Source organism: Hypanus sabinus, chromosome 9 (genome assembly GCF_030144855.1).
Source record: "Hypanus sabinus isolate sHypSab1 chromosome 9, sHypSab1.hap1, whole genome shotgun sequence".
Lineage (NCBI taxonomy): Eukaryota > Metazoa > Chordata > Chondrichthyes > Myliobatiformes > Dasyatidae > Hypanus > Hypanus sabinus.
In genome coordinates this window covers 13,166,390-13,188,852 of record NC_082714.1, presented here as the reverse complement: position 1 = coordinate 13,188,852, position 22,463 = coordinate 13,166,390, and the positions used below count along the sequence as shown (strand labels likewise).

General features: G+C 38.9%; 1 protein-coding gene across 4 annotated transcripts in view; it reads right to left on the bottom strand.

Annotated features, from left to right (window-relative positions):
* prpsap2 (phosphoribosyl pyrophosphate synthetase-associated protein 2) overlaps window positions 1-22,229 on the bottom strand; it is a 37,551-nt gene extending 15,322 nt beyond the window's left edge. For all 4 annotated transcript variants that reach the window (XR_009513872.1, XM_059979063.1, XM_059979065.1 and 1 more), the window contains exons 1-5: window positions 22,101-22,229; window positions 21,568-21,680; window positions 18,915-18,967; window positions 10,465-10,531; window positions 9,349-9,521 (exon numbers count right to left, since the gene is read on the bottom strand). Coding sequence is in view for 3 of the 4 variants with exons in the window: in XM_059979063.1 (XP_059835046.1) it covers window positions 9,349-9,521; window positions 10,465-10,531; window positions 18,915-18,967; window positions 21,568-21,650 (376 nt within the window). In the remaining variant the exon portion in view is untranslated. The remainder of the gene's footprint in view (window positions 1-9,348; window positions 9,522-10,464; window positions 10,532-18,914; window positions 18,968-21,567; window positions 21,681-22,100) is intronic.
* Window positions 22,230-22,463: the final 234 nt, after the last annotated feature.

Below are 22,463 nucleotides of genomic sequence, written 5' to 3'. Positions count from 1 at the left end.
CAGGAGCAGTCAGCAGGGGCGTGTCCCGACAGGCACATAGTTCACCACAGGTGTAAACTCAAAAATTTGATTTGATAACATTCATACAAATTAGGCATCTGCTTGTTCAGGCTCCAGATTTTAATCATATTACTTTGGAAAAAGTGCTATCATGTTTCATATTACTGGACTGTACATTTCCAAGGACTGAATTCCAGATCTGAAAACAAGAGCTCAATACTACCCAAAGCACATGCACTTGATTCACTGAGGTCTGGGATTTAAAACAAATCTTGTGATAGTGATCATGAAAACAAACAGTCCCTCTTAAAAACCCATGTAATTCACTGACACCCTCAGGGGAGGAATCTTACTGGCAGACCTATTTATGACTTCACCCACACATCAGTAGAATCTCTAAGTTCCACTGCAATCAATATTGGTCCTACCAACATGCGGGGAAAAATACATTTTTCCTAACTGCTCAACTATAATCAAACACAAATGTCAAATGTAGGCAAAGAAATCTCTGTACTGGAAGAGATGGTACCAGATGTTTAATTATGAGGTTTTATTTCTGCAAAGGTGTCAGCCTTTCTTCAATTTACAATATTCCATAACTAATCTGATGAAAGTTCACATGCACAGCAATCTTCATCCAGTTCACTTCTGTTAACATTGCTCTTGTAATTGAGCTGGAACATCAATCACATTGCTACTCTTCCCTTTTACACCACATTCTGACATTTGCAAGTCCAACAGCCCTCAAAGAACTGAACACATAATAAAAATATTTGTAAACTTTGCACTTAAAGCAATTTACATTGACGATGTTCCTTGAGCATTTCACACTTTGAAATGCAAGCTGCACTTTGACTAGCCTAGAAAGGCTAGGAACAAGATGCAGAAAAATAAAACGCTGCATATTTCTTCAACCTGCAGAAATTTGCTCAAAGAATAATTTCTAAACAGGGTATGTGGGAGAGTGAGGCCCTCAAGAATGTCCTACAAGATATATTTTATATAGTAAAAACATGTGTCAGAAACTTCAAGGTTAAAATAAAGGCTTGAAAGTTGCTCACATGACTACATTGTCTATGCAGCTTACAATCAAGAGTGAAGAAGCTCACATGGTAAATCGGTAAACTGGTTTCGTACTGGGGTACGGGGAAAAACTTGTTTTGCAGGCCAACCATACATCAGCACATTGAAGAAGAATAAAGCGTTACAAATTTAACTGCCAGTATTAGACTAATATATTGTCGATTATAGTTTTAAGTAAAGCATTATGGCCCCATAAATAAATTCTCATGCCTATACCAGGAAAAATACACACAAGTTTGGAACCTTTAGTCAACACACGATCTGCAAGAAATATTAGATCAGTTTAGGGCAAAGACAAAAAACACACTCAAGTATAATGAGAACACTTAATATAATGTTGAAGGTTCTACCAGTGACTAAAATGCAACCAATCACAAATTATTTGAGTTTATCTAAATTACGAGATGACAGCGAGCAATAAAGTGGGCACAACTATTCATTTGCAAACTGGAAGACATGACCCAAGGCATTTCCAATTTTCCATGTGCTGCAAACAAACCCAGTAGAGGGGTAAAGAACATCTCAGAGGATTCAGCATTTCTAAAGGGCACTGAGTCAAAAATTGTGACACACATTAGCTTGACAGAAAGGACAAGAATGAGGCTCTACAATCAAACTTTCAGAAGCTGGAAAGAAAAGCAAAAGTAGTAAAAGATACTACTGGAAGAGTTCAAGTGGCCTCTGTGGAAGCAAAGGGAAAGTTGATGACTGGGGTGGACACACTGTATCAGGAATGAGATTGAGAAGGTATGATGGCCACTATAAGTGAGAGAGTGAGTCCCACACAATAGGCTGGTTAATAACATTTGAGTGTGTAGAATTAAAAGGTGAATGGCATACCCAGTTAACAGAATCATTGTAAAAGGAGGCTTCCCAGAAAGTAGGTTGGTAGACTGTGATTCTCCCTGGTACCGAGGTCATCTTAATTTACTTTATTATTGACCAACATGACTGCACAGAATAAATATTTCAACTATCTCGATGACAGGGCTTGTGATTGTGGGAATCAGCCAAGAGGATGGTACAGACTGCAAGATGACAAAGATGAATTAATAGGTTAAGAGTGAAAGGTAAAATATTTGAGGAGAAACTTCTTCACTTAAAGGGCAGTTAGAGTGTTCAATAAGTTCCCAACTGAAGAGGCACATGCAGTTTCAAATTCAACATTTAAGGGAAATTTTGATAAATACATGGATGGGAAGGGCATGGAGAGCTATGGTCTAGGTGCAGGTCAATGGGACTACACAGAGTATCAGTTCTGCATGGACTAAATGGGCTAAAGGACCTGTTTGTGTTGTAGTGCTTTAGGTCTGAAGGGGTAAACAAGCACGTAAAATTTAATTCAACAGCAAAGTAGTCTTTTAGAAAGAACACAGATTGAGAATACAGGTGAACTGGCACAGTTCTAGAAGATAGTGATGAAGTAACCTGATTTGTACTGGAACCTGACCTAACATGGAGTAATCCCATACACAGATACTTGCAAACAGTAGGATGTTGCAACCAGCAGGATCTGTGTATAGAGAGAGTGTTAACTTTTCAGGTCAATACCTTATGATCAAAAATGGGAGAAGTTAAGAAATAAAACAAGCTTTGAGATGCCGAGGACAGGAGGAGATAAACCAGAGAAAAGCAAAGTTCTGTGACAGCACAAATAATAAACCACATGGTGGAATAGCTAGTGTGACATTCAGAAAAATTAAAAGCTTAATCAGTCTTTCATCTTGGCTCTCTTCAATTCTTTCTATGTAATTTTTAAAAATTCATTTCTAAATTTACTAAACAAAGGTCAAATATCAGGAAGTTACGCTATAACTTTATAAAACACTAGCTAGGCCGCATTTGGAGTATTGCATACAGTTCTGTACACCCCATTATAGGAAGGATGTTGAGGCTTTGTAGAGGGGGCAGAAGGTGTTTACCAGGATCCTGCTTGGATTATGTGCTTTAACGAGAAGTTGGACAAACTCTTTTTTTCCTCTAAATTGGCAGAGGATGAGGGGAGATCTTATAGAGGTTTATAAGATTATGAGAGGCATAGGGTAGATGGACAATATCTTTTCCACAGATGTAAAATACCTAATTCCAGAGGACATGCACTTAAGGTGAGGAGAAATTTTCAAAAGGAGATCTGCTGTTGTTTTTTTTAAAACACACAGAGTGGTGGGGGTATACGGGGCTCTGGACAGAGGTAGTACCTTTGATGTCTGCCATGCTGCTCCCTACCAGACAGGGTGAATGGGCATCACTGGTCCTCATCCATCTCCTAAACAGAAACATAGAAAACCTACAGCACAACACAGACCCTTCGGCCCACAAAGTTGTGCCGAGCATGTCCCTACCTTAGAAATTACTAGGCTTACCTACAGCCCTCTATTTTTCTAAGCTCCATGTAACTATCCAAAAGTCTCCTAAAAAACCTTTATTGTATCTGCCACCACCACTGTTGCCGGCAGCCCATTCCACGCACTCAACACTCTCTGAGTAAAAACCTTACCCCTGACTTCTCTGTGCCTACTCCCCAGCAACTTAAACCTGTGGCAACCATTTCAGCACAGGACAAAACCTCTGACTATCCACACAATCAATGCCTCTCATTATCTTATACACCTCTATCAGGTCACCTCTCATCCTCCATCGCTCCAAGGAGAAAAGGCCGAGTTCACTCAACCTATTCTCATAAGGCATGCTCCCCAATCCAGGCAACATCCTTGTAGATCTCCTCTGTATCCTTTCTATGGCTTCCACATCCTTCCTGCAGTGAGGCGACCAGAACTGAGCACAGTACTCCAAATGGGGTCTGACCAGGGTCCTACATAGCTGCAACATTACCTCGCAGCTCCTAAAGTCAATTCCATGATTGATGGCCAATACACCATATGCCTTCTTAACCACAGAGTCAACATGCTTCCATACTTTTCCCCGAGAACATCTGTTTCCAATTGAAGCTTCCAATTTCCTGCCTGATAAGACTCATAACTCCCCTTACTCCAATTAAACACTTTTCTAACTTGTCTGTTCCCATCTCTGTCCAATGTTATTGTAAAGGAGATAGAATTATGATCACTATCTCCAAAATGCTCTCCCACTGAGAGATCTGACACCTGACCAGATTCATTTCCCAACACCAAATCAAGTACAACCTCTCTTCTTGTAGGCTTATCTACATATTGTATCAAGAAACCCTCCTGAGCACACCTAACAAACTCCACCCCATCTAAACCCCTTGCTCTAGGGAGATGCCAGTCGATATTTGGGAAATTAAAATCTCCCATCACGCCAACTCTGTTATTATTACACCTTTCCAGGATCTGTTTCCCTATCTGCTCCTCGATATCCCTGTTACTATTGGGCGGCCTATAAAAAACACCCAGTAAAGTTACTGACCCCTTCCTTTTCCTAACCTTCACCCACAGAGACTGTAGAGAACCCCTCCATGGCATCCACCTTTTCTGCAGCCATGACACTATCTCTGATCAACAGTGCCATGCCCTCACCTATTTTGCCTTCCTCCCAGTCCTTTCTGAAACATCCAAAACCCGGCACTTGAAGTAACCATTCCTGTCCCTGAGCCATCCAAGTCTCTGTACTGGCCACCAGGTCATAGCTCCAAGTACTGATCCACACTCTAAGCTATTCCGTTTTATTCACAACACTCCTTGCATTAAAATAAACACATCTCAAACCTTTGGTCTGAGCGTATCCCTTCTCTATCACCTGCCGATCCTCCCTCTCACACTGTCCACAAGTTTTGTCTATTTGTGACCCTACCTCCTCTTCCCCATTCTCTGCAGTTCTGTTCCCACTCCCCAACAATTCAAGTTTGAACTCTCCCCAGCAGCCTTAGCAAACCTCCCCGCCAGGATATTGGACCCCTTCGGATTCAAGTGTAACCCATCCTTTTTGTACAGATCACACCTGCCCCAAAAGCGGTCCCAATGATCCAGAAATCTGAATTGCTGCCCCCATTCCAATCCCTCAGCCAAGCATTTATCCTCCACCTCATCCTATTCCTATTCTCAATGTCGCGTGGCACAGGCAGTAATCCCGAGATCCTGCTTCTCAGCTTCCTTCCTAACTCCTTGTAGTCCTTTTTCAGGACCTCTTCCCCTTTTCCTACATATGTCATTGTTACCAATACGTACCATGACCTCTGGCTGTTCTCCCTCCCACTGCAGGATATCTTGGACGCGATCAGAAACATCCCAGACTCTGGCACCAGGGAGGCAAACTACCATCCGAGTTTCTTTCCTGCGTCCACAGAATTGCCTGTCTGAGCCCCTATCTATAGAGTCCCCTATCACTATTGGCTTCCTCTTCCTTTCCCTACCCTTCTGAGCCACAGGGCCAGACTCTGTGCCAGAGGCATGGCCACTATCGTTTCCCCTCCAGGTAGGCTGTCCCCCCCAACAGTACTCAAACAGGAGTATGTATTGTCAAGGGATACAGCCACAGGGGTACTCTCTAGTACCTGACTCTTCCCCTTCCCCCTCCTGACTGTGACCCACTTGACTGTTTGCTGTGGCCCTAGTGTGACCACTTGCCTATAACTCCTTGCTATCACCTCCTCACTCTCCCTGACCAGTCAAAGTTCATCGAGCTGCATCTCCACTTCTCTAACTCAGTCCCTTAGGAGCTGCAGTTAGACACACCTGGTGCAGATATGGCCTTCCGGGAGGCTGGGAGACTCCAGGACCTCCCACATCTGACACCGAGCACAGAACACCGGCCTCACACACTTATTACTTTCTTTCCGCAAATAACACAGATAGACATACCTCGCCTCGTCCCATTACTGCTTAAGCCCATTGAACCAAAGCCCTATCACTCTGCTGCCCGCTCTGAACATCCGCTGGATGTGGCTGTCTTCTTTTTAAACATTTCGTGCTCTACTGGCTGACGTCACGTGCCTGCGCAGTCTTTGCCTCTCAGTAAAACTGCCTTCGCTCCTGAAATCAGCCGTTCACTCGCAGCCCTTTTGCTCCGAATCTCTAACGTGTTGGCTCCAAGCACCATAGCCTGGTAAACAGCTTTAGCTGGCCGGGCTAAACCACGAGAGGGAGTGGTGTTAACACGGCACCACTGGGCGAATGACTTCCCCAGTGAATGAAGTCACCAGCCAGGGCAGAAAGGTTCTCAGATGAACTATAATGCCATGTGTTCACGACCAAGGCAAGCCGCCTAGTTGGAGGAAATTGGCTGTGGTCAAACCTGGAGAGGGGTGGGCTCTTCCAGGTTTCAGATGCCCAAGACACGCCGCATGATGAGCACACCAAACTGCTGCAAAGCTTGTCATGACAGCGCCCCGACAACTCCAGGGTGCAAGAAGTAGTAGCAGTAGTAGTGGGTGCTTGGAATGCACTTACTAGAGTGGTGATAGAGACAGATACATTAGTGACTTTTAAGAGAAGTGATTGTGAGGAGAATAGAAGGACATGGACATTACGTAGGCAGAAGGGATTATTTTAGTTGGCCATCTGATTACTAATTTAATTAGCTTGGCACAACATCATGGGCAAAGGTCCTGTTCCTGTGCTGTACCGTCATGTGTTCGTCTCTCCACAGATGTTGCCAAACATGTTATTCAGCATTTATGGTTACTAATTTAGATTTCTATTAAACACAGTACTTTGCTTTTGGAAGGCAACTTAACCCTATACAAATCATAGATTATATCTTTATTGGTTTATATCCAATGCTGTTTAGCAAACTTCAGATGGACATGAAGGTGCTAGTATGTAGAAAAGATTGAATAGAATGGTTTGAGGGAAGAAGGATCTGCTACAAAATTAGAAAAGAAAGATTACTGTCACATGGGCCAATATACAGCTTTGATCCATAGTCAAGGAGGTTGATCAAAAGATTTGAGAACTGTACACAACACTAAGATGACCATTTTGAGTAGTATAAATAGAAATAATTTGCCCCATCGATGAACAAATAGCCAGACCATTAATTCACTGTTTGGAACAGTATTGGGAATTTAATTAACATTGTTAGAAGAGAATTAAGAGGATGAGAAGGAATAATCTGAAGGAAGAGCAATGGGATTTAGATCATAACTAATTTTATAAATAAGGTTTTAAAAAGGTCAACCACGTACAGCATATACAAAACTAATTAACCACATTACTGCCCACTGCAAGCCAACTACTGTATATAGAGATTTTGTAATTTTCAATACTTGTTCATAAAGAGATTAAACATAAGAAATTACGAGGGACAACTTTAGTGTTTCTGATCTTCCACTGTAAGCCTTGCATTTCCAGAACCTATGTTGCAAGTGCAACAGTAATTAAACTACCAAGTGTAAATACAAAGTAGCTATTATAAAATATTTAAAGAAACCAACTAAAGGAAAGAAATAAATCTGCAGATGCTGGAGTCAGAAATAGAAATGCTGGACGAACTCATCCAGTCAAGTGGTATCTGTGGAAAGAGAAAGCAGTCAACATTTCAGGTCAACACCCTTCTGAAATAGGGCAGGGGAGAATTTAGGATTTACAGCTTTCAAAAGGAGAACTTGGATGAGGGCAGATACCAGGGCAAGGTTTAACACAATAACTTATTTAGTGATAGGCTGGGACAGATCAGGTGATTAAACCAGTGAAAATATTATTTTGGATCTTGTCTAGTGCAAAGAGAGTTAATGAACAAACTAATTTGACCTTATTGGAAAACCACTTTTCCTTAAAGAATTTTTCCAGCATGAACCCAGTGGGCCTGCTTCTGTGATGTACTTCTCTGTGACTTTAAATAGATTAGCCAAACAAGTAGAAAAATGGGTAACATATAGATTCTTGGTAAACTACATTCTTACCTTCTTCTTGGGTTAGGACTACAGTGTTTTGCTCTCTTAACCCAAGAAATCATTTGCTTGCCATAAAGGGAGAGTAATTAAGATTCAGAATAGTTCCAGGTAAGGCAGGTTTGCCATATGAAGGAAATTTGTGTTTGGAAATATATACACTGGAAAAAGATTCTAATGCTTTCCTGTACATGACAAATAAACACTTCTGAGTTTCCAGCCGGATGCAAGTATTGATTATAATCAATGTTCTGATGACAAACTGCTATCTTCATCAGGGATGATGCCTGGGCATGTCTAGTACCAATAGGTGCAATTAGGATTTTTACCAAAGCTAGCATGGGGAATAAAGTTTCAGAACAAGGATGATTCAAAAAGATAACTTGATTGGGCACGAAGGAAATCCAGGAATATGGAGACGATGCCAAAATAAAAGCATTGACATAGCTGATCTTAATGAATGCAGTGCAGGCACGAAGGGCCAGCTGACTACTTCTGTTCCTATTTATAACATTCATATGTTCAAAATAGATTCACACTGCAGAATAAAGTGGCTTGACTCATTCTACTTGCTTCTTGCAACTGGTCATCCAGACTCAACACATAGCCTTTAATACTTCGTTCAAGCAACAATTGAAGAATTTACCACTGCAAAAACTCATGGCACCAAATTCTAATATATATCACTAACCAAACTCCTCTAGTCTTTAAAATTGCCAAGAAGGCCCAGTATTAAAAGCAGCCTCCATTTAAAAAAAACAGAAATTTTTAGAATTAGAAAAAGGCAGCAATTACTTGTGACTCCCTTTCCTCCCAAAGCACATTGTTTTTAACTGGGTGGGCCTGACAACAGAATTCCCCAGGTAGGGAGCTACAGACAACTTCATCCCATGGGATAAACACTGCTACCAAAAGGATAGAATTCATCACAACAGGTGATTCACAAGGGAAAACAATTAAAGGTTGGAACAAAGATTATTTCAATGTAGATGTGTCTTATGCAGGAACTCCAATGCATATCCAACATCAGCTGCTTCAGGTCAGTGCTAGTTTCCACAATCAGAAATGTGGTCAGTCATGCACCTCCTTATGATGTGAACACAATCTTGACTTACACAAAGAGAACTATCTGGTGAGAGGTGCCATTAGGTAGATCTGAATCCATACCCAGTCTACAGACTTCAATTGAGGGAAGAGGCCCCACAAAAATATCTGAATTGGTATTTTGCTCAACTTTCATTTCTCAATCACTGCTATGGATTTCCTCTTATTTGCCTACCTAACAGTCACTATCCTTCAGTAGCAATTTGTTGGTTATTAATTAGTATGGGATCTCACGAGGATGTGAAAAGTGGTGGGGACAGCCAAGTTAATTCCGAAATAAATATCTTCTCCACAAAACACCAGAGACAGATTTGATAAAAAGGACAGAAACGAATGGTTCAAGCACAACTCACCAGCTTTACACATCATTGATGCCAGAAGTTTGGATACAATAGAACCTCGTTTCCTCATCTTACATTGCTTGCTGTACGGAAAGTAAGGGATTACACCAATGATGTTCTTGGCACAAGAGGTCTTAGAGGCATAGATCATAATAAGGAGCTCCATAATGGTGGTGTTGACATCCCTGTTGTACAAGAATAAAAACATTCTTAAACATAAGGACAAGATTAAGCACTGACATTTTCAAGTCCCTAGCTTTCAGCTTTCAAATCACATGCTCCTTTAAAAATAAAAACAAACTCAACTAAAGTGACTACCAACACATAACAACTTTCTTTGATAAACATGAGGAAATGCAATAGCCCATTTAGCAGCACTGAATTAAAAACAAGTTTAATATTATTCATTATCAATGAATATCAAAAATATATGTGGCTTAAAATTAGGACACAAACTCTTATTCAGTGAAGCAACAAAATTCCCTACTATAACAACTAGGAACTTTATGGCAAGATTACATTCTCTACAAGGCCCAGGTAAAACAAAAGCAAAAAAAAAACAATCACCTGATAAGTTAGCTTCATTTACTAAGGGACTGTTTTTAAATCACTGCTGGAAATACAGTTTTATGCAGCACCTGGAACTTTGTTTAATGCAGCTGGTTTAAACCAGATCATTCCTAAACAAAACTAATATTTGCAAATTTGTCAACAAAGTTAATACACCATTACTTCTTAAAAATGGTATTGGATTTCTGCACATACTGTAACTGTGGATATCAGAACAGATGCAATAACCTGGCTAGTACCTTTTGGCAAAAAAAAATCAACACAGGGAAAATAATGACTAAATCATAACTGCTTTATCCGTTAACATTTTCCCCCGGTGATTTTATTCTAAATAGAATATTTAGATACTGCTTAAGAGTTTTTACTTTTAAATGCATGTGCAATACCTGCAAAAAAAATGAACATCACTTTTATGGTCTACAATCAAACTGGACAAATTTACTTCTTCAGAGGTATACAATTCAGATGCAAATCAGCTTCATCATGAAATCAAGAAAGGCTGAAGTTCCTCCTAATTCAAAATCTAGGCATGAAGATTTCACTTTACCACAAACTTACTTTGAAACAGTCTGAATAATAAACACATCTTTTCCTCTGACAGATTCTTGAATTTGTACTCTTGTTTCTATCAAAAAACAGAAAAAAAACACCATAAAATGTACTTCAGTTCAAACTACATTGCTAATCTGTAATTTATCATCAATCTAAACAAGTTACATATGAAAAGCAAAAGTAAGTGTTGATACAGAACAATGAAAAAGATTTTCCATATGATTAGAAAGTAAAGATTTTTATTCTGAGCAGATTTCCAAATGGATTATTTGAATTAAAACAGAATGAAGAATAAAAATTACCACAAAACAATAGCCAGCTGTTCCAAAGAGCTTACTAAAACCAGCAATAGCCCAGTTTCAGCTGGAGACATTGGTCTAACACTAGCATTTCCCATCCTTGCTCAGACAATATTGCAACAAGTCTCTCAAAAAAGGCATGAAGCCACACTAATTCAACCTAATTCACCAGTTATTCCAGTGACTCAGACACACTGCAAGTATTGTAACAAAGCCTTTATCATTTGTTCTGCCTTCCTTGTTTGGGCACTGGCTGTCGGCTCAAGAAACTCTTAAGAGACCACAAAAACACCACAAAGATGGGCAGGAGCAGCAAAGCAGAGAACTTCAAGCATGGGTTACAGGTGAACAGTAAACTCAACATTGAAAGGGGAGAAGTCTGCAGAGAAAAAGGCAGGAAGACAAGGACAGACAACTGCAACAAGGGATGTAAATTAAACACCTAGATTTGACTTCTTTGAGTGAAAGCTCAAGGGTGGGAAGAATTCAATGGTTTGCTTCACTGTCTACTCTCCTCCCTCTTGTCTGGGCAGCACAGGGTTAAGGACAGTTACCCCAGCACCAGAAAAGTTGCATTTTAATTTCTTATGCACAGACCTGTATCCAATCTGGTATTGATTGAGGCAGTGCAGTATAGTTCAACTACATGTGAAATGGGAGGGAGGGGTGATTGGTTGATTGGCAAGAAATAGTTGAATAATGCTTGCAATTCTTAATCAGAAAAATATCTATTCTTAGTCTTCAAACTTCACCACAAATGTAATAAAAATCTATCTGATAATAGCCCACTCAGGCAACTTCAACGGGGCATTAAAAATCTAGGGTTGTCTGAGACCAAGTTGGAGAATCATACATTGGAGGATTGCAATAATATGGTTACGAAATAGCCTAAGCCCAGAAAGGTATGAATAAAAATTTAAGTTAAGGTTCAAGGACAGGCCATTGACATTGGAAATGTAAAAATAACATTTATGTTGAGTTAAATTTGGATATGTAAATAGAGCACTAAAATATATATATTCTAACCTTCAAAGACTAAGCTCAGAAAAAGTGAAAAGCAGAAAATTGTCTTTTGATTTAAATATTCCATTGCTAAAGGGATATGAGGCTAGAACCAACTTCAATGTATGAATGATCTATTACTTTACCAAATAAGGTGACAAGCATTTAATAGTGTCATAAAAATCATCAAAAGTGAAAATAGGCTTCTATAGCCTTAAATGTCTCAGTCTCAGAACAAAATACACAAGATTCATAACGCCTCATCTGAATTCAAAATGACTCACTTCTTATCTCAAAAGTTTATAGCTTATAGATTCCCCAACCAAGGCAAATGGCAGCACATGGTAGAAATACATAATGCCGTGTCTCTAGTTTTACTTTGCTCACTCACTAAACACTGCAGTAAACTTGCCATGGTAGATTTTACAGCAAGCTTTCACTCATACTAATGCCCATTACACACCATATTTGTGTTCTCAATGGTTGGCAAAACAGTAAATTTCTTGAACTGCTCATTCAGTATTCACTGTGCATTCCAATTTAGAACAGGATGAAGGTCAAAAGGGAACAAGTTAAACTTGTTTTGCCCAGAAAAATACCCTGGAGCAGAAATAAGTGACTGTATATGTTAGTTGCACAACAATGGCAGTCTCACAGAAGCATTTATTCTGAAGGTGTTTAAAAGCAGATACAGTCAGCCTAATACAATGTAAATGCTATGTAAATAGTTGTTATACTGTATTGTTTAGGGAATAATGACAAGAAAAGAATCCGTACATGCTAAAACGAGTGCTGGAGAGAGAATATGACCAACTCAATCAATAGGCATCTAAGCTTTTGTAACTTAATAATATTAAACAGGGGCTCCCTGGTTTATGAATGCAATGACTTACTAAAATCTGACTTTATACAAATTCTCCCTCACATTAAAACATTTCTCTAGCTGGTAATAATGCTTCTCAAAATTCATTGATAACTGGATAATTAATCATTTTAGTTATAGATGGTACTAGGGCAAGTTAAATTAAATTATAGCTTGAATATATAAAACAAATTTTATAGACAGCTAGAGAAAATAGATGTTTATGTAGAGAAATTATCTTATAGACCGTCCTCAGGAATTAAACTCTATAGAATCCAGAGGCTGTATGTACTTGAAAAGCACACACACACCTGGGAATACTTTCACTTTAATTATTTAGAAATATAGCATCGAATGTGCCCTTCTGGCCCTTTGAGTCATGTAACAGTAACCCCGATTGAACCTAACCTAATCACCAGACAATTTACAGTGACCAATACATCTTTGGACTGTGGGAGGATATGGGAACACCCAAGGAAAACCCTCACATTCCACAGGGAGCATGTACAGAGACTCCACTCTGGACTACTGCAAACTGTAATAGCATCTTCTGTAATTCCCCCAAGTTTCAATTTTTCCTATTACAATAAGCAATGAGTAACTGCATTTGTCTCAATGCAGTACTATGAAAATCAGTGGACAAAAAAAATCCCAAAACAGGTTCTCCTTGCCAGAACTGTAAACTAATGAATAATCACATGGAGCATTGCCAGCATATCTAGATAACCACCTACACTAGCTTTACAGTCACATGCTGCTATTACAAGTCTTTTAAAATACAGGAATCTGTGAGGGTTACAAGATCTATTGTAAACAGACATGGAAATAATTGAAAAAAATACTGTTTAAAAATGACACAATTTAAGAGTAAATAAATTAATGACATTTTAACTTCAAAATAGCGACCCCATTCAAACAAAGGGGACTACTTTAAATGAAAAGGATGGATTCAATTTTCAGACTCCACTGACTTAATTCAGTGAAGTGATTATACACAACCACAACTGGCTTTAGCAACCCTGGCCAATGGGGAAGAAAGGGAAAACAACAACAGAACAACAAAACTATGTCATCAATACGATAGGTGAAAACTGCACTGACTGTGACTCAGCTGAATATTCTCTTGATGTTTTGGTGTGAAAGCACCCAAAAATGAATCTTTAACTACAGCTCCTCTTCAGATTTTAGAATTTAGATTTTAAATTCAGAACACAGAAGAATAAGCTCGTATGTCAGTGGCAAAGTTGGAATTAAATCAGTTTATTCATCAAACACTGGTGGAAGCACAAAAGAGCTCAAGTACTTAGGCATAAAAGGATACCATTGCTATTGAAAGGTATTTAACAATCCTTATGTTTGCCAAACACCAATCTTCACACAAAGTACATCCTATTCTCAAAAGCAGCTGCCTGCTTCTTTGGGCAAGAACAGTATTTCCTTCAGAAACTATGAAATGCAACCACATTACTGCCAACAAACTACACATTCCAAGAAAAACATCTGCCCAAATTTGTTCAAAGGAACTTAAAGCAAACAACATCAAATCCTTCTGAATTAACTTAGCTCACAGCTTTTTTTAAAGTTTGAAGAGTTTTAAAGTGGAGCCAAAGGAATTTATCCTATCAATTAGTTAATAATTAATAATTACCAAGCACACAAAATAAGATTCACGGCTTCACATTCAGATCCAAAGCACACCAGCCTTTGCTATATAGAATGTCATTGTACTGATCATTTAATATCAAGACTCACAGGAAAACTTCTAATTATATTACCATTGAAGATGATATCCTAGATGTTAACAAAAACAGATCAAACAAGATTTAATTGCAGATTTAACTGTTTTAAATTAAGAATAAAAAATAGTTTGGTTAGAGGATGTCCATCTCACAATATTTGTATCTTTATGAAGCACAGGCCAATTTAGTGCTATAAACATATGTAATGTTTGTTTTTTTTGTTTTAAAAATGAATTTCCATACATCATGCAAAATTCTTTTTCCATTAAAAAATCTGTTCTGTCATATTTAATTTTGACAAACTAATATAAAAGAACCAAGAACCACGCTCACACTTGAGCAACAATTATCATTGCTGGATTCAAATCAGAACAGTATAGGATAAGAACGGGACTTTAGCCCTCCATGTCTGCACTGATGGTGATACCAAAATAAACAATCTCCTTATATATGGTCTAAATCCATCTCTTCCCTGCCTTTTCACATGCCCAATTGAAGGGAGAGACAAAAGAACTAAGACATCGTTGCATTGTGGTCATCTAATTTTATACCCATAGATAAGAAAATTTCCCAAGTTGTAGATATGAGTCAACCAATGAATAAGCTCTCATTCAAATAAATCTGCATCAAGAGAAGCTTCCAGAATCATGAAAATATACACTCTAGGGGACACATTGATCAATTGCATATAAACACTGTGACCACTAGGAAGCATAGTAAATTGTTACATGAATATAAGAACTAATCAAAATACAAGCAGTTAAATAATTGTTAAAATGCAAAATAACAAACACCTAATCTAAGAATTAAACGGTTGGATCCAACACATTTTCCTCCTTGACGTCATCTCAAACCTCCCTATCATCAGATAAAACATCAAATGGAAGTTTAACCAAAGGGGAAAGAAGTCAAAGCTCAAGCAGCTTTAAGTGTTGCTGAGAAACATTTGAAAACTAGTACATGCATTTTAGAATCATAGAAGCATACAGGAAGAAGAAGAGGAATTTGCAAAAATGTAACTCGTAATTGCTCTTCTATTTCGATATGCTACAATCTCTATTTCGATAATCTACAGCTTTTTCATAATTCAATTTTTATGATAAAAAATAAAGAGTTTAATAAAACTAGAAAACTTAGCATTAAAACATTTTATTGTGTATAAGTAAGTAAGACATTTTAACATATTGTCACATGTACGTTGAAACATACAGCAAAATTCATTGTTCATGTTAAAACAAATCAGTGAGGGCAGCCAACCAGGACCACCATGGCTGCGGCGCCAATATAGCATACCCATATCTTACCATTGAACAACGATACATGTACAAATGCAAATACTGTTTTTTAAAAAAAAGAATCCCTTCTTTACTCATGGTCCACCATGATTCCCAAATTCCCAAGGCAGGATTTGATTTCATTAGACAATAGCTTTGGTAATCCTGGATACACCGAACACTAGATTGAAGAAGTTAACAATCTGACCAAGTTTGATTCAGAAAATGGTATTACTCTTTCACATAGCTGTTATGAAATCACATAAATCAGTTTAAAATTGTGCTGGTATATTGTAGTTTTATTTTCTTTATTTAGATACAGTGTGGAACAGGCCCCTTCAGTCCACTGAGCTGTGCTGCCCAGAAACCTATTTAACACTAGCCTAATCACAGGCCAATTTACAATAACCAACCCATACATTTTTGGAATGTGAAGCACTTGGAGGAAATCCCTGAGATGACACTCTCGACTCTGATGCCCCAAGCTGTAATAGCACTGTGCTTAGTGCTACACTATTGTGGTGCTCCAGAGCAGTGTGATTTCAACATTCCTATTCCAGTTGGTGAGGCATTATAACTTTGCGTATTGTAACTACAAGCTAAATTCGTTCTTGGAAACTTCAACCCAGCTCATAATAAGCAAGTGTTGATCAAACATGTCAACCCACATAAAAAAAAGTGTGAAGCAATCTAATTTTTATCAGAAGCCCTGAGAGCTGAACAAGGGAACACTTCATCTTTATTCAAATCATTTGGTGTAACAAATACAATTGACATTCTAAATGGTCTAAAAGAGTTTGATATCAGCATAAAATTAAATGTTTCAGTCTCTCTAAAGCATAAATGTTTTGTTTACTGATAACAGGTGCTTACATTAAAAAATAATGCCTTTTGTACTTATGGAAGTAGGTAGGTTCTGTGGGCTGCTGCCTACTGGAATACTAAGTTAAGGTGCCCAAACATTTCCATAAATCTTCAGTCAAGACTGATCTGACAAATTATACATTTTCTGGTTTAGGATTGTAAATGGCAAATCACCGAGTAGACTAAAGGAACATTCTGCAGGCTATGAGCACAAATCAGAAATAATCTATTTTGGGAAAACCACTCCTATGAACAAAGTTAGCAAGATACAATGGCTATATGAATGTCTTTGATTGTACTTTCTTTAAAGACTTCTCTTGAACGAAACTCCTGCATAGCTCTAATTTTAATACTCCTACGAAGTTGTCAGTGCTCGCAATGGCATATATTTGTTTTGCTGAGTCTATCAGACAAGGGAGTCCCATAAACAAATTAAAGATTAATAATAATGGTTATTTAAATATCCATTGTAAATAAAAATCTTCTTCCTGTAAAAGTTTATGGTTTGGAATCATTAAAGGCTTTGATTTGTAATAGTTTGGGTCTTACAGGTGCTTATCCATATTACACAGACCCCTCTCCTGGTTTCACTTCTTGCTCCTCTCTGCTACCTCCTTACTCTGACTTCTCATCTCTTTTTACAGTCCTGGTGAAGGGCTTTGTCCCAAAATATCGACTGTCTACTCTTTTCCATAGATGCTACCTGGCCTGCTGAGTTCCTCCAACATTCTGTGTGTAATACACAGAACAATTTTGGTTTTGCTTTACATATTCCCTGAAGCGTACAAATGTGCAAAAATACACTGGTGGATCTAAAAATTGGGACAAAGACACTGTATTTTTACAGATTACTGTAATTAATTACCAGAACAATTATAGTTGAAGCAAGTTGTGAAGTTAGAAAAAAAAATCCTTCTAAGTGGAAGATAATCAAGTTTATTATCAGAATTTATTATCAGTTAATTATCAAAATGCATACATGAAACCAAATACAACCCTGAGATCTGACATAATACACTAAATGTACCTCTTTTTTCAAAAGCTCAAGAAACAAGGCTGTCTAATTGCTCTAATCAGATTTTTTTTAGCGTGTCGCACCAGACATTCAGCCATTCTTGTCTGGTGTGTGGTGTCTGGACTGGTCTCCTTTCGGATTAACCGGTGACAAAATGAATGTTCCTGACTTGACCCTTTTTTTTACAAGGCTGAGTGGCTAGCTCAACGCTTAACCCAGCACGGATGGAAAGCGTGCTTCGGGGGTGGCCTGACCTGGATTCGAACTCGGGAGCCTTTGCTCTGGAGTTCGGCGCTGATGCCATTGCGCCACCAGCCGGTCCTTCTAATGAGATGAAAACACAGGAGTGCTGCTGTGAGTAGGTGAAGATAGATAGGAGAATATAAAGACCTTACCCTTTATTCCTTCACACTTGACTGAAGAAGGATTATCATAGTAAAGCCTTGGTATTTAACAGAATAGTTAAAAACAAAACAATTAAAGCCACAAGGATGCCCTAGTTGCTCCACCTGATCAAAAATCCCCAATGTAGAATAACTAAAGGTGTACCTTTCTAATGCCCCTGAAGCTTTATTCATTCTTTGTAAAGATCATGCCAATCACAAAACATTCAATAACAGCTAGGCAAAACTGTTTTCATGGAAATGCACCATGTTTTTGCTCATTTTCTTTTATTGCAGTTTCATTGGTATTGGGAACAAGCTTTTATTTTCAAATTCAAAATGCCTTAAATAAGTTTGCTCTTTTGCCACATCCTACAATATCTCAAACACTAAAGTGATGTATATTTTATACCACAAAACCTTCAAAGGTTGTATCTCTTGCATAAGCAAATAACTACCCCATTCAAGATCTATTTATGTAAAAGCAAGATGTCCATGGCCTCTCCTACTACTGTATTGAGGCCAATCGCACATTGGAGGAGCAATACTTCATATTCTGCCTGCGTAGGCACCAACCTGTCATTGAACATCAATTTCTCTAACTTCCAGTAATTTCCTGTTATTTTTTCTTCTTCCATTCCCCATTCTGCCCTCCCCTTACCTCTTCTCACCCATGACTTCCCCCCTACCTTGCTTGCACCATCCACACTCCTCTCAGACTCTTTCTTCTCCAGCACTTTAACTATTATGCTAATTACCTCCCTGATTATTACATCCTTCCTTCCCACCTCCTTATTCTGGCTTCTTCCCCCTTCCTTTCCAGTCCTAATGAAGGATCTCAACCCAAAACATTGATTGTTTATTCATTTCCATAGATGCTGCCAGACCTACCTTTTGTGTGTGTTGCTATTTGTGCAAGAGCTATTCCATCTGAAGCTCAACCAATGAAAATCCTGAATGTGATCAAAATCCTCAGGTCTTTTACAATGAGTATCTTTTTTTTACCTTATGCACTTACCTCTGTTAGCTTCTTGGTAGACTTGAACTTTACCAGGTTCTACGCCAAGTCGCCTAAAATTGAAGATGAGGAATAGCCCTCAAAAAAATCGTTCCTTAAAACCTTATCGCTGACTTACACAAAATTTTAACATATAGTAGAAACATCCAGAACAGAATAACTGAAAGTAAATAAACATATATTACACAATGATGGAAACCTCCAAATAATTTTGCATCACGATGTTCCAATTGGTATATCAGCAGCCAATACATAATTAAATTAGTACTATTAGTAATTCAATGCCTTCTAAAGGACAAATTACAACAGATCAGTGATTTAATGGATTGTTGGTGCAAAATATTGATCCATCTGACCCAAGGATGACTGCTTGTCTAATAAATTGCTTAGTTTTAGTGGTGTGAATATGGTTTTCCAAAGTTTCTTTTTTGGAGACAGAGAAGACAACAGAAAATCCATTGCCATTCCTAATCTCTGTCATCATTTCCCTTAATGGAAACCAATAGCAGGAAAAGAGCATGCCTGTCTTATGCCACATGGTAGTTGAAAACTAATTTAAAACACATGGCTATGTGTTAGAGAGCTTTATTATAGAATTATGACACACTGGGAAATATATTGTTCAAAATAAGAAAGCATTGTTCTAATTGTCAAGGATGCAAGTGGGAAGGCACCAGAATTTCTGTAATCCTTCCCACACAAAGCTGCAGAATATAAAGCAGAAACCATGATGACAGACATGGAGCATACTAAGAAAGTAATTTTGATGGGTTCAATTACTGAACAAATTGAATCATTAAAGAAAATTAGGAAATGAAGTTCCCTATGCAGCAAGATTATTGGAGGTTTAGTTACAGGGGGGAATTAACATTTTCTTTAAGCAGAAGTCACAGATTTACAATTAACACAAGTTTGGACTTCAAAGAAACATGCTGATCAACACCATCACATTCTCACTTTAAAGGTCAACAATCAAAGAAATCTGGGTACTACTCGGACTTAAAAAATGCTCAAGAATCTCAAACTGCTATAGTATTTCCACAAGGCCGTATCAGTAAGGAAATGAGCAAATATAATTTTATTTAAATCAGGAAGATAACAGAAACTGGAAAAATCATCTAAAAATAGATTCACGACTGGAAGGCACACTTAAAGTTCAAGGAATAGTTATTTGTTTACACATGATGAATCAATTAGTAGAAACACTAACAGCAAAAATTTCCAAAAGGTCTTTTATGACAATAATATCACTATGGTTTAGGATTTTACACAATTCATTAATAGCAAAATAGTTTTACTAATATTCAGTCTAAGTAAACAAACTGAAGACCCTTCAGACCAAAGTCATTTTTAAATCCTGCAATTTAACTAAGTTCAAACCTTTCAAGCCAGTTACGTGGACCTTCATTCTCTTTGCTTTAATCTTGCCTTTTCTTTCCTAAAAGACACTATCACCTTATTTGAGGCTGTGGTACTTGATCTAATCCTAGAAGAGAACTTATCTAAGTATTGAAAAAGGATCTAATGCTTTCTTGGTGTACATGACGAATAAACTCTTCTTGAATGTCTTGCTCCAAGTAAGAACTGGATCTCGATTGTAAACCTGATTGGATCAGGACAAACTAATCAGAAGGGATGGAATACAGGGGTATAAACACCAGCGGACTAGACATGCCCAGGCATGAAGATAGCAGAGGTTGTAATCAAAATTTATGGAAACGTTGGTTATAATCAATACCTGAAACCAGCTTGAAGCCCAAGAATATCTTATTCGTTATCTAATTATTGATTACTGTTGAAGAGTGGGTTCCACAGGCATTAGGCATTGACAGAAACAACCCTCTATGCTATCTGCACAGGCACAATTTTCAATCCTCACTGGATGGTGAGCAGGGCTGGAAACTCTATTCACTTCATTAACTCTACCAAAAATCAAGGGATAGGAAGCCACTTATAGCATACTTGCTGCTGGTCAACCGATATAACAGAAACCTGATCGAAAAGGCAAAAGTTTTGTTTACTGAGGCACCAGCCTCAGTAAGACAACAGAGTACAGAAAACAAACAGGTACTACAGATTATTCCCAAAATCAATCCAAGAAACAGGTTGCATGACCCAACAAAACACTACTACTCAATGGGTAAAAGCCTAAAAGTTCAAAGAAAAGCTGAAAATAGCGCTGTGTGTATTTATGAACTGCAGAGATAAAACTTCAAAGTAATCCACAAATGTCCAACAGACACAATAAACTCAAAACATTACTATATTAATTATTACTTTACCAAAATACTAGATCTTCAGAATTTTGACATTTCAAACTTGCTCTTGTAAAATCTATGATGCGATTAATTTCATATTGTTAAAAAGTGTGCAGAGAAACAAAATTCTACATGATTCTGAATAAATGCATATTATCATCCAATATCATAATTTAAATAGCAAAAGGGCAATGAACTGAATACAAAATACACTCCACAATGTTAATCGATTCCCCACACCCACTTAAATAATCACCCATTTCACAGCCACCAGAAAACCACATATAAAACTTGGCCAACAATGAAGATGGCAGGAAGCAGCAGCTTTCAATGCACGTCACCAAGACGAGGAATAATATGCTGTAACGGTATTAAAAATAACTATATGCACATACTCTGAAATCTTCCTGGCTAACTCTGTGTAGGCTGTATTTGAATTGGCACTGAACAGCACAAGGCCACCTTTGGTTATATTCATGGCGAAAGGATCAAGAAGTCTTCCAAGTGCCTGCAACATAACCATACATGAGATGATTTAGAGCTCAAATCCAATGTTTCGAAATGCACATGGGCTTCATCATTAATAAATGTGCAGTCACTAGACTCATTTTTAATGCAAGAAAACTGTTTGGTGCTGCCCGCGATCCAGCTCAGCTCTGCCAAGCCCCTGTAGCCGGGTGGATGACTGGGACCGCCGCTCCAACCCACGATCAGTTGGGCCCCCGGATGGAATCGGCTTCCAGCCCCGATGATCGGACGAGGCCTGGAGGCCACCGGATCCTCAGACCATCGGAGCTCGGCCCCCCCCCCCCAAAGGGGAGGGGAGAAAAAGGATTTCCCCTCACAACTGCCACCCATCAACTCCCCCCCACCCCCATCGTAACACCGGCGGCTCCCCATTACCGAGGGCTCCCCTCCACCACCTCACCTGCCGTTACCTCCCCACTACCAAGCGCCTCGATGGCTCCGCACCAGCGCGCCTGCGCGGATCTCGCTCCTCGCGGAATCGGCGCAAATCCTGAGCGCGCCCCCCCCCCCAACACACACACCCTCCGGGGGCGCGCGGACGCGTGCGCGCGCCGATAAGAAACCGCGCGCTTGCCTTGCTCTCGGCCACGAGCGGAGGGCGGGGCTTTCCCCGGCCAACCCCACACCCCCTCCCCGAGGCTGCGCCCTCTTTGGCTGGACGGGTGATTGACGTCTGCAGCCTTCCCCGACATCATCCCCGGAGAGGTCCCGGAGTACGGTAGGGCAGGCAGTGTTGTTCTGCTATTTTAAAAACAAAGGCTCA